Genomic DNA, 13,810 nt, shown 5'->3' on the forward strand with positions numbered 1-13,810 from the left:
GGGAGGGAGGGAGGGAGGGAGGGAGAGGGGAGAGGGGAGAGGGGAGAGGGGAGAGGGGAGAGACAGAGACACAGAAATTACAAGGCTCATATACTTGAATTATTGGCTAGATATTGAACTAAACATGGATGGTAAGAGACTTTGAAGGGCAACAAGACAGACCATTGAGAGAATACATTACTGTTGAAAATTTTAGAAGTCATAGCTTAGGCAGTCATTCATTTGTTAGGAAAGGGGAAAGCTGAGAAAAATGTGGAAATCAATGAAAGGAGAAACCTTATGCACAGTGGGATGATGTTCCAACACTGAAAATTTATGCTTATTATGTAAATTATTTTCATGAAAGCATCCATATGTAATTATTTGTATGAAGAGTCTTGGATATAGCTTGATACTTTAAGTTGAATGTAATTTTGGGTGTAGTTGGCTTAGAAGTCTACCCCAAGTGATTTAACCTCAATAGATGACATTTAAATATATTTTTTAAAATATTGCTAAGACGTAAAAGAGTAAATAATAAATGCTAGAGACCAAACACAAAGGAAAAACTTTTAGTTGAGAGAGTTTTGGAGGAAAGATTCACGTGGGCAGTACATTTTTAAAAAATTAAATGTGAATTCATGAAAGAGTGACAAGGGAAAACAGGATATAGGAAATTCAACAATTACTGGAAAACAAAACAAAAAGCTGTGGCAACATTTTTAGAAAATACTTGCATAAAACATCATTATGTAGATCCTATCACTGCACATAATGACATCTGAGAAACTAGAGATGAGATGGTGGCTGTGCAGAAAGGACACTGTATGTTGTATTGTTAACATGCATCTTTGTTGTGCTCTGAATGTTTGTGTCCCCATCTGCACGTTGACACGGAATCATCTTGTGATGGTATTGGATACAGGTCCTTATCGAGTCACCATGGCTGTTAGTATTGTCCTGAGGCCCCAAAGCTCTGCTTGCTCCTTCCAGCACTTGAGGACACAGAAAGAGATATGTTTCTGAACCAAGATGTAGCAACCTCTGTGAGAAATATGTTTCTATGGTGTACAGACTGTCCAGCCTACGGTAATACAATCTTTGTCTCTCTCTCAAATTTTAAAATATTTCATTGGAGTAAATAAAAACTGCACAGTATGAAAAATCTTCTAAGCAACCACTTCCTTCACATGGTAATATATTTTCTCTACCTTGATTGTCCATGAGTGATTTTATCAGGCACTTACCTGGACTAGTATCTTTCTTTGCAGATAAACTCATGCCTAAAACAAATGCTAAAAAGCTAAAAAGCATTTGTTTTAGGCATACGATGGCATTATATACACATTATCCTCAAGCTCTATGTGTTGATCTTTATTTGTAATACTTTTTTCATATATTAATGAGTGGTCACTTGTCTGTTACTCCAATTTCTATAAAGAATCTTGTCATGTTTGCATCTTTGCCTGTGCCCTGTATCCTACAAAGGCATCTTTGTTCATTTTAGCCCTTATCCAAACTCTGTTTGACTCTGAGTTAGAATATTCATTTTGTTGTCAGTCAGTAGTCTCTTTCCAAATGTTTCCTCTTCCTAATTTTAAACTTTTAATTTTTAATTTGGAGTGGTTTTATTATCCTCTAACTATTAACAAATAAATTGAGCAGAAATATGGTCTGAACAAATGTGATTTGAAAGTGCAACGTGCCCACAAGCTCCTGTGTTTGGACACCTGCTCCCTAGCTGGGGGTGCTCTTCTGGAAGGCTGTGGAATCTTTAGGAGGTGGAGGCTCACTGGGTTATATGAGTCCCTTAGAGTGGCTCTTGAGGTTGCATGGCCCAACCCTACTTTTCTGTTTACTTTCTGCCTCTTGAATGCCCATGCAGTGTGATCGGTGGCCTCTCGCCTTTGGTGTTATGTCTCCCTTGTCATGTGATCCATGGCCTCTCACCTTTGGTGTTATGTCTCCCTTGTCATGTGATCGGTGGCCTCTCACCTTTGGTGTTATGTCTCCCTTGTCATGTGATCGGTGACCTCTCACCTTTGGTGTTATGTCTCCCTTGTCATGTGATCGGTGGCCTCTCACCTTTGGTGTTATGCCTCCCTTGTCATGTGATCGGTGGCCTCTCGCCTTTGGTGTTATGCCTCCCTTGTCATGTGATCGGTGGCCTCTCACCTTTGGTGTTATGTCTCCCTTGTCATGTGATCGGTGACCTCTCACCTTTGGTGTTATGTCTCCCTTGTCATGATATAATAGTTCTTCTTGAACTGTAAGCTAAAATACCACCCCCCACTTTGCGAGTTACTTCTGTGGGGTATTTTTGCAGATGTCAAAGAAATAACAGAAAAGACAAATATTTTAAATTGACTGGACTTAAATGGGGCATTTTGTTGCTGTGTCTGAGGTTGTCACTCAAAAGTGGTAAGGATCTAACTAGTAAGCGTCGCCCAGAGCAACCGTATCTAAACTGAAACACATGGCTCATTAAATCCAGTATTTCTAGGGCAAAACAGAAAAACAAGTTTGAATGCTTATTTCAAATAATGCCAGTTTTCAATCCTCACTGTCCCCAAGTTGTAAGCTTTCAGGTGAAGAGGCCTTACTTGATTGATTAACAATATATGCTCAATTTATACTTAATAAGACATGGAAGTACAACATTTGCACTTAAAGTTACAGAAACCATGCCTTGCCAGGAAACCTCCATCCCAGCACACATGTATATACCGGGATGGGGAGATTATATTGCAAACTTCAGACTCTGCATGGAGGTCGGTGTTGAAGACCCACCTTCTCCTCGTGTCCTTACAAGGAGGCAGGCACGGCAAGTCTCTGAGGACACTAATCAGAAACAACTCTAAAAAACTGTTCATAGTTGACGTCTTTCTAGGATCAAAAAGAAGTGTGTCTAACACATTTAAGACCAATGATCTGGAACTGATAATAGTACAGAGGAAGAAATCCACTGCAGGGCTGCACCATCCACTCTCACCAACTTAAACTGTTAAAAGGAAGTGGGCTGTGTGTTGTAGACCTCTTCTGAGCACACTCACCAGAAAGATTTCCAGCTTTTTCAAGCTCAACACAATGTTTTAACTCTAAGCCAGAAATGGAAAGTGAGTGGAATAGCATCAGGATAATTTACTTCAGACACTCCAAGATTGATTTGGCACTGGGTTTGGATAGGTTATTTTCTAATTGGCTCAGTTTCACTATTCATATTATTTATTTTATGCCTACTTATAACAAACACTAGAATTTCTTTGTAAGAGAGAATCCACAAAAACTGTTGCTCACGCAACAACACAGGTATTACTATAGGTTAGAATGTAAATCATAAATATATGACTTGAAAAATTATTATTCTTACCATGTTGATCTTTTAGTTGTTCAAGTAGTTTTGTTCCTTTAATAATACTTAGTTCCTTACCTAAAGACACAAAACACATTTCAGAATACTATGTAAAGGAAAAAAATTGATGTACAGGTTTTGTTTTTTCCTTTGGCATTCCAATCTCTGCTTATACCATATTTCAAGAACATTATTCTAGTGATGGTTAATTTTGAATGTTAAACTAAACTGGATTTAGAATCACGTAAGAGACACACACCTCTGAGTATGTGTGTGAGCATGTTTCCAGAGAGGATTATCTGAGAAGCAAAGGTGGGCAGCGCCAGCCCATTTGTGGAAACAAGACTCCTCTCTGTGTGTATTACACCTCTCTCAACAGTTCTGCACAAAACACCACTCCATGTTACAGAGACTAGAATGTCATAGTTATTTATGTCATGCTATGCCCATGAACTAAAGATGAAAGAAGGAAGGAGTAGCTATGTATGGAGTTACAATGTTTGTTACAGCAACCCTTTTGGGTGAATTACCTGGTTCTTTGCATTTGTTCCTATGCCTCTGAGTTAACAACTGGTATCATTTTCTTACATGAATACACCATCTTTCTCACCCATCTTCTTTGGTTTGCACTAGGAAACGTACTCTATTTCCCTTTTAGCTTTTTATTAGCATATATTATTCGTGCAAAATAATGATATGCTTCACTACAACATTTGTGCTATATTTCTATCATCATATAGGCCCAAAGACAGATTTATAATGTGTCAAATTAGTACAGAGAAGAGGTGCAATGAACATACACACTGTTCTGTAATTACAGAATTATTTCTAGTTATGCTCTTTTTGGGTGATACTAATTACTGTGTGAGACCCCCAAATCTCACTCAGAATAACTTTCTTAAAGCAGGGTGTCTATCAACACATTGTCTAAAATTTTACTTTGTTGATATTCCATCTTCATTTTAAAAAGGTAGTTTTGGTCATTGTGAGATTCTTGGGTGAATTTCTTCTCCTAGTGTTTTGAATGTATCTCCCCAGTGTTTTCTGGGATTTGTAATTTCTGATGATCTCAGGTTCTTTATTTTTAATGAAGAGTTATTTCTTCTGTCTCCCAAGATTTGCTTTCCAACATTTATAATACAGTTGTTCTGGCTATGAATTTCATGGTGCTTATTTCATTATAGTCCATTAAGTCTGGTTGTGGAGATTAATAGCCATCATATATTTAAAAGAAACAATTGTTATTTCTTCAACTTCCTTCCTGCTCTTTTTCTGTACCTGCCCATTTGCAACTTTTTTCACTCTTGCTTACATTTCAGAGCCATTGTTTAGACACTTTGATTAGTTTCCCCTCAATGCCATGTCCTTTCCCAGTCCTTTTACTATCATGTGTCTTTAGTGGTACCCTCTGTATGATGAGACATTGTTATGAACCGTGATATGTCCCTGTGGTTCACATCTGGGGCTCTAACTGCCAATGAGATAAATTTGGAGCCAAGGTCTCTGAGAAGATCTCTAAAGCTCAGTGGGTTCACAGGGTGAGTCCTTTCTGGTACTGCTGGTGACATTAAAAAGAAAAGAGAGGAACACAGGGAGGCTTGCTTCAGCAGGAGCTCTCCACATGTGTCCTGACACTCCTTCCCCACTAGGATTTTATAGGGATGCTGTTGGAGTGGATCAGTTCCAAGCTGGTAACATCAGCTAATGCTCCATTAATAGTAGACACAAGAGTACCAGTTATAGGAGAGAGTTTATGGATAGGTGATATCCTGTAAGGTGAGGTGACAACAGGTACTAATTGTCAGCTTGACATACTCTAAAATCACCTAGGACATGGTCTTCTGGGAATGTCTCTGCGGCTTATTGGGATTGAGTTAACTGAAGTGGGAAGACCTGACCACTGTGGGTCATACCATTCCCGAGTCCAGGAGACCCTGGACTGTCTAAGCGTAGAAAAAGCCTGCTAAGAACTAGAGTGCATGCATTTATCATTGCTCTCTTCCTCTCACTATGGAGGTGAAGTGGCCGGCTGCTTCCAGTTCCTGCTGCCTTGACTTTCCTGCTACAGAGGATTATACTCGAACCCGTGAACCAAGATAAGGCCCTTCTCCCTTGCGTCCCATCAACAGGAAAAGGAACAGATGGCAACTTAATTGAAGTCTAGAGGGATAAATACACATGCACCTCAGACTTGAACAAGCGTAACTGTCCTTACCCTGCTTACTTGTTGTGTCTGTTTTCGCTGTTGATTTGGATTTGGCAGAGGTCCCCTTTTTATCTTTGCCGATCTCTATAAAATTAAACAGATTTAACAGATTTGTCAGATACTTCGAAAGACAAACTGTCACACCCGGCTCTCCCTTTCTCTCTTGTTTGCTTACATGCACAGTGAAAACTTACTATTTATTCTTAAAGAATAGTAATTAGAAGCTGGAGGGACAGCTCCACAGTTAAAAGCACTGGATGCTTTTTGCAGAGGACTGGAGTTTGGTCCCTAATCACCCACACTGGGAAGCTCACAGCTGTCTGAAACTCTAGCTCCAGGGAATCTGACGCCCTCTTAAGAAATTCAAATTCATAGTATTTAAAATAAAACAAGTACAAATACATTTATAGTATAAATTATATAAAACAATAGGCTACCCTGTGAAATCCTCATACATACATGCAACATGTTGATCATATTCTCTCATTACCCTTTCTAAACACCACCATGCCCTTTCTTTTCACAAGAGAAAGTGCCTCTTGAAGAAAATAGGATGATGGGACACCGTAACCATCAAGAGAGGTATTAGTAGCCAATAAAATAATTACCAATTATATTCTTTTTGTTATCATAAATGCAAGCTAGCATTTTTGGCATTGGAAAATGAAAAGTAACTTTCCTAGCTAGCTAGAAATAGAAATTGATTGTTTTTGAGGAACAGCAAGAGGGCCCAGGCTGACTCAGAACACATTAGGTAGTTCAGACTGGCTTTGAACTTCTGATCTTCCTACCTCAGCTTCGTAAGTGCCACCACTCCACGCTTAGAAAATGACTGTAATATACTTAAAATATTCCCATAAGGCATATTCTGAAGTCACCGTGAAAAAGCATTTCTATAGATCATTTTGAACATAGAAGAGATCCGAACATAAGTATATGTAGCTTATTTTTCATTTATTCATAAATACTAACATTCAAATTAAGACAGGAAGGATTTTATGAAATGTTTTTCTTATGTAATAACAACTTCTAAGTTTTGCTGTCATTGGGTATCCATATTTAAAAAGTGTTCTTTATGTGGTAATGCCTTGGCTTGTGTTGTTATATATCTTCTAAAGACACCAGTCAACTGTCCTATATCCATCTCTACAAAACGATGGATCTAAACAACATAGAAATACACACAAGTGCTTACTATTATGCTAGTCTGCATTTTTCAAAGGAGTGGAACAGAAATCTGAGTGTGACTAGAAGGACTGTTCCTGATCACAGGAACCCTACTGTGTTGGGACTTACACTGTTAGTGATTTACCACCACAGCACACTGATGACAATGCTGACACACAGGAACATGCCTCACAGTTTCTTAACTGGTGCTCTTTCCAGGCAGAAGAAACTTACATGCAACTTTACATCATCACGGATAGTTTCAACAATAATATAACCTTAAAGCTTATGTTAAAATCCATGAAGACTGGAGGGTTCTAGTTGATGAGGTGGGAGCCTAATATTTTTTCCCCCAAAAGCCAAATTGCTGACCATGATTAAGTCATACACACAGCAGCCATTCTTCAGTTTATCCAGATGTGTTTCAGTGGTCTTTTTACATTATATAACTCTAAATCTAATAGATGCTGGTGATGGAAAGCAATAATCAGCAATGCCAAGGGGAAAAAAAGTCTTTCATACATCATCTTAGGGAGATTTGGTACCTCAGTGAGAGAAAAAGGGAAGAATTTAAAGAAGTATTGAAATTAGGATTGTGTCTTTTTCCATGTAATATTTTGTGATTTGTACCTTTTCTTATATTTAGAAAAGAGTATCTCCAATGCAGTACCAAAAACAAACAAAAAACCCAAACTCTAAAATGAAACATGTCAGAAAGCTTCTACTTTGAATGAGGTAGTTAAACCTTAACTGGGTGGTCTCTCACACCTAAAACGTTTTGTGTAAAAGGTGGTTGCAACAGGATACATATGGGAAGCTGAAAAATGTTTCCTGATCTTGACATAGAATGGAGGTCTTGCTCTGAAGAACTGGCTGCACCTTAGACATCTTTATTATTATATATTTGCTGTAAAGAGTGAAGGGATTCATAATGGGATTTTTGTTCAAATACTAACGTACTTAGGTTATATTCATCTCTCACTATTTTCTTCTACCCCCTTTCCCTGCCCCCTTCCTCTTCCCAGAGTCTAGAGGAGACTGTTAGCTGGTGTAAGAACGGCTAAGTCCGTCTTTCTGTCACATCTGTGAGCCAGTGCTGTACCTCACAGATGAAATGCACTTTCCTACCTAAACTGGACGTAGGATGGGATGAGAATACCACTACACATACTCGTTTTTGTAATATTCTATGCTTGCTAAAACTGTGATTGGTTTTGATGGAACATTTCCTAAATGGATGAGTTCTAAATGAAATGCTATCGAGCTAACTTTCAATTTTTAGCCAGTACCTGGTCTACACAATAATAGGAAAGTGTGCATGCAGTCCTTTGGCCGTGTCACAGTAAGTATTGTCATAAGGTGCACATTAATGAAAAACATGATGAGAAGTACTGAACTGAAGTTTTCTTACCGGGTCCACTCTTTGACTGTGGCTTGAATTCGTTTCTTAATAAATGTTGTCCAAGCATGTCCCTCAAGTTATCAAGCTTATTCTCTGTAAAAAACGACAGATTTCAAAGACATTTGATAAGGTGATTTTAAATAGAAATGTTAGATGGTTGTGTATGCATGATACTAAGTTTATTAGACTTTGTTATTGATGACCTCTGCACTGTCATATCATGTAACATTGGAACAGGAGATCTGTGAGCACACATATAAGCCTCCAAGCGTTGAAGTTCAAGATCTTTGTTCCAAAAACACACATCCAAGTAATAATGTAGTTCTTACATGAATCGGTACCTCAGAGTTCTGTAACTAGCATTTGCCCCACAGCGATATCCTTTATAAAAGTATACTGCCGCATTTACTGAAAGGAGATTTGTAGATGAACAATGATAATCTAGATGACAGTCAACTGAATCCACAAGTAGGTGTTAAAGCCCATAGGCAACTTTAGACGCCACCTCAGATTGGTGCCCCTTCACACACAGGAGACAATGTAAATGTTTACATATGGTTCTCTTCCTTCTTTCCCATTTTATGAACATTTTACATATTGCACATATATAAATATCCTATACTATGATATTTCTTTATGTAAGCTTCTGCCTTTTAAAGAAAATGATTCAAGAAAGTGTACATAATATTTGTGTTCTGTAAGAGCCTTTGTTTTTGACATTTCTGGATCTAGGCATTTGTTCCTGTGTGAGTTACCTTCTTAGTCATCATTTTCTTATTTCTGGGCATCCCACCTGCTCCCACCTGCCCATACCATATGGCTGTACTGCAATGAGTCATATGCCTCAGTTATAAACCCAACAATGTATTATATATGTATGTTGTATACAGCTGCCTTTTCTTTTCTTTTTAAATTTTTTATTATTGAGAAATTTTCTATTCACTTTACATACCAACCACAGATCCCTCCCTCTTCCCTCTTCCCACCCCCCAGCCGTCTCCCCCAACCCACCCCCCATCCCCACATTTTCCAAGTCAAGGTCTCCCATAGGGAGTCAGCAGAGCCTGACACACTCAGCTGAGGCAGGTCCAAGCTCCTCCTCCCTGTACCAAGGCTGTGAAAGTTGTCATACCCTAGACACTAGGCTCCAAAGTTTTGCAGAGTATAACAGTCTGGGTTGGCATCCATGATCTCTTAGTGTCTGCATAACATCTTTCCAGGAACTTCCAGCTTTTATAGTCTCCATTGAGAAGTCAGGTGTTTTTTTGTTTTTGTTTTTTTTTTAAATGGGTCTGCCTTTATATGTTTCCTTTGCAGCTCTTAATATTTTTATCTTTATTCTGTTAGTTTAGTGGTTTGATTATTTTGTGGCAAGGGGACTTTTTTTTTTTTTGGATCCAGTCTATTTGGTATTTTGTAAGCTTCTTGTATCTTTATAGACATTTCCATCTTTAGGTTGGGAAAGTTTTCTTCTATGATTTTGTTGAATATATTTCTGTGCCATTGAGTTGGTATTCATCTCCTTCTATCCCTATTATTCTTAGGTTTGGTCTTTTCATGGTGTCCCAAATTTCCTGGACATTTTGTGTTATGACTTCATTGGCTTTAGTGTTTTCTTTGACTGACAAATCTATTTCTTCTATTGTATCTTCAACAGAGATCCTCTCTTCCATCTCTTGCATTCTGTTGGTTATGCTTACATCTGTAGTTCTTGTTCATTTACTCAGATTTTCCACTTCCAGCATTCCCTCAGTTTGTGTCTTCTTTATTATCTCAATTTCAGTTTTCAAATCTTGAACTGTTTCCCTCACCTGTTTAATTGCTTTCTCTTGGCTTTCTTTAAGGGATTTACTGATTTCTTCCAATTTTTTGTTTGACTTTTCCTCAATTTCTTTAAGGAAATTTTTCATTTTCTCTTTAAAGACCTCAATCATCTTCTTAAAGCCATTTTTAAGATCAATTTCTTCTGTTTCTTCTGTATTGGGCTGTTCAGGTCTTGCTGATGTAGGTTCTGATGGAGCCATATTGGTTTTTATGTTGTTGACTGTATTTTTGCACTGGCGTCTACCCATTTCTTTCTCCACTTGGTGCAAGTGGTGTCTGTGTCTGAGGGAGCCTCTCTTGGTCTGATGGATACCCTTGGTCCAGTGGGAGCTCTTGGTCTAGTCGGGACTCTTGGTCTAATGGTGCTGACGGATTCTGTCACAGGGAGCAGCTCTTAGTCCAATGGGCGCTGGCAGGCTTTGTCTCAGGGAACAGTTGCAGTCTCTGTGATCTGCTTTTTATGGATTCCCCCTGCACATGCACATATGGGCTTACAGAGCTATGCCACACATGTGCATAGATTGCATGATCATGCTGTGTACAAATTACACAATTACACAGTGCACGGATTACGTAGGACATAAAGCCCTGCGATGACTCCAGCTTCCTTTTTAATCAATTAAGATGAGAAGGGAGGTGACACATGCACTTGCCTCCACTTTTATAATTAGAGAACCACATTCTCTTCTTGTCTGTGGGAGTTCAGATAATTGAGCTGCTGGTGTGACTTTGTCTTTATCTTGAAGTATCTCTGGAAGATTTTTGGGTATTTTTCAAAAAGCTAGTAATGAGTTCTCTTGATATTTACTTGAGAATTTTTATCCAAATTTTTTGTTAGCATATATTTATTGTGTTGGGTTTTGTTATGATGTTTTCATTCAAGTATATGATGTAATTTGAACATTTTCACCTCCATTACTGTCCCATGTTCCCTCTCCTACTAGTCTGTTCCTCTTCCTAATATCCCTTATACTTTCACATCACACAAGTACACACACACACACACACACACACACACACACACACACACTTGAAATTCCATGTGTGAGAGAAAACAGGCAATATTATTTTTTAAAAACATGACAGTCCATTGTCATGAAAATTGCAGAATTTCAGTGTCCAGTAAGGATGAATAAAACTCCATTATGTAAATGTACCACACTTTCTTTATCTTGGGTACTGTGAAGAGTAATTATGTTATAAATGCAAAGAGGAGAAAATATTAAAAACCATATTTTCTAACTGTGTAGTGCATGGTTAATTCAAGCTTCTGTACACTACAATATTGATTCCGTTCCTTTGGTTTGTATATTTGATACCTGTTACTTGGAATCTCAGTCTCTTTTCCTAACAAGTATAGCATTGTAGCATGCCTTTTAATAAATGTCATGGCATCTGTACTCTCTTAAAAAAAAAAAAAAAAAAAGAAGAGTACTTTAATAAACAGGAACGTACAGCTCTCTCTGTGGTACTCTTGATTTAGACAGATTTTTTTTCAAGTTTATCACAGGAGTGATACAGCTGGCTTATGCTGTAGTTCTGATTTTAGTCCTTTGAGAACCTCTTATACTCCCCAGTTCACATTCATCTTTCCTTCCCAGAATCTCTGTTCGTGAACTGCACATTTTGTTTCTCCTTTTAATGGCTAGCTTATGTTTTGGTGGTTTTTTTTTTTAAATTCTTTATATATACTAAATATTCATCCAATCAGATGTCCAGCTGGCAAAGGCTTTCTCCTATTCTACAGATTGCCTCTTCATTCTGATAATTTTTTTTTCATTATTAAGAAATTTTCTATTCATTTTACAGACCCCCTCTCCTCCCTCTTCCTGCCTCCCAGCCTTCCTCCAAGGCAAGGTCTTCCATGGAGAGTCAGAAGAGCCTGGTACTTTCAGTTGAGGCAGGTCGAATGCCCTCCTCCCTGCACCAAGGCTGCTCAAGGTATCCCACCATAGGCACTGGGCTCCAAAAAGCACACTCATGCACCAGGGACAGATCTTGATCCCACTGCCTGCCCCACCCCCGAAACAGTTCAAGCTGAACAACTGTCTCACCTATACAGAGGGCCTAGTCCAGTCCCATAGGGGCTCCACAGCTATTGGCTGGCCGTCACCTTCCCATCATGATCTTGATGTCCCTTGTTTTCTTTGCTGAGCAGAAGCCTTTTCTTTCATGAGAGCCCATCAGTCAGCTCTTCATCCTACTTCCTGAGGTGCTGGTGTCCTTTTCAGGCAGTCTTTGCCTATGTCTGTATCTGTTTTTCTCCAGCAATTTTATTTCATGTTTGTCTTCTGTGGCCTGTCTGAATCCTGTCTGAGTCTGTGTGGGTATGTGAATCACACAAGGACACCTCTCCACCTCACTCATCTCATCTCCTGTCAAGTCTGTAGACATTGGGGTAGTCGTGCAGCAATGTTGGATTCTAGGCCCAGCAGAGCCAGGCTGAGGTCTATAAACCTGTAATGTGTTTCCATTTCTTTGAGCCTTTTAAGACTACTTTTAATAATGTTTTGTGGTTTTCCATGTAACTGTTATCCATATACATAGACTATTATAAAAGGCTATTTTTAGAGTTAATGCTTACTATACACTAAATAATACTTAATTTTTTCCACTCCTTGAATTCTCCATCTCCAAGATGTCTGTTTAATTCTACTTTATGATTATCTGTCTCTGTTGCTTTTCTCAGTTATAATATAAATTGTTTTTCTGAGTCCATTGAGTTGCCTATATCTATGCCTTCAAATTTCCTTGATATTATTTTGAATTATTTTTCATGCAATGACTAAAATTCCATTGCTTTGGAGTCTTTTAAACATAAAATGCAAAAACAGGTATTACAAATCAAAATGATAACAGTGCTGGAGATCTTCATTTTTTCCTGTGGTTCAGTTACTGCCTGGCAGCTTTTTATTCTAATTGACAGGCCCCCTCTAGCACATGTTAAAAGGTATGTTTATTGATAATGCCTTGAATTCCATAAAACTTTCCTTCTATATTGAAAGTGGCTCCTTTTTCTTCTTCTTCTTCTTTTTTTTTTTTTTTAGTTTCCTTATTAGACATTCTTTTCTTTGGTTGCTGTAAGCCTTTGCCTATTTTAAAGAACTTCAGTGTAGTTCTGATAGGTTTTGTTTGTTTGTTTGTTTTGTGTTTTGAATGTTTTTGGTTTGGGAAAGACAGTGTGGATGGTGCTGGTCTGCCACTTTGCTGAAGTTTGTTGGTTGCCTTCAGGGTTGTGGTTTGAAGGATGCAGTTATCTGCACACCTCCTAAATTTTTAAGTATTTTGACAATCCTTTCCACTACCTAAATTTCCCATTTGAGTGACAAGCACATTGTAAGGTCATCATATTTACTGTACTCAATTTCATTATCTCATTATATATAATTTGATAACTATGTTCTGAAAGAACTAGCCATATAGCATATAATTAATGTCCCAAAAGCTTGCAATGGAGAGAAAAACCTACCTATTATTTCCTGAGCAGGCAAGGGTAAATGCACTATCCATCACATAATTGGTTATTAATATATAGGCTTATTAGAGCCAGGTTATTATTAAGTTGAGAAGGGATAGCTCTTGCTTAAGTTTTCTTTTCTTTCTTTCTTTTTTTTTTTAACTAGAAGCTCACAAATTGCCAGTCTAAAGCACTGTACCTACTGGACTGTGTTCTACAGTGTCCAGTCACAAGTTGTACTTACCAACCACATTGTCCATATCCAAGCGAAATATGAGGTCGCTAATTATTGGGTTCAGTGTTTTGTGACGTTCGGGTATCTCCTGAACTTCTATGACTGGTTTATCAGCTGTAATAATAACAGACTCCAGATCAGTTCATTGCAAATGAACACTTTGAGGTAAAGTTGAATCACATGATGAG

The 13,810-nt window shown here is 38.2% G+C and overlaps 1 protein-coding gene across 19 annotated transcripts in view; it reads right to left on the minus strand.

The window, feature by feature from the left end:
• Positions 1-13,810, minus strand: part of Ccdc7 (coiled-coil domain containing 7) — a 194,331-nt gene that overhangs the window by 63,386 nt on the left and 117,135 nt on the right. For all 19 annotated transcript variants that reach the window (XM_042277896.2, XM_076572384.1, XM_076572376.1 and 16 more), the window contains 4 exons: positions 13,632-13,736; positions 8,116-8,199; positions 5,547-5,621; positions 3,350-3,409 (listed from right to left, as the gene is read on the minus strand). In XM_042277896.2, coding sequence (XP_042133830.2) covers positions 3,350-3,409; positions 5,547-5,621; positions 8,116-8,199; positions 13,632-13,736 — 324 coding nt within the window. The remainder of the gene's footprint in view (positions 1-3,349; positions 3,410-5,546; positions 5,622-8,115; positions 8,200-13,631; positions 13,737-13,810) is intronic.

Source organism: Peromyscus maniculatus, chromosome 5 (genome assembly GCF_049852395.1).
Source record: "Peromyscus maniculatus bairdii isolate BWxNUB_F1_BW_parent chromosome 5, HU_Pman_BW_mat_3.1, whole genome shotgun sequence".
Lineage (NCBI taxonomy): Eukaryota > Metazoa > Chordata > Mammalia > Rodentia > Cricetidae > Peromyscus > Peromyscus maniculatus.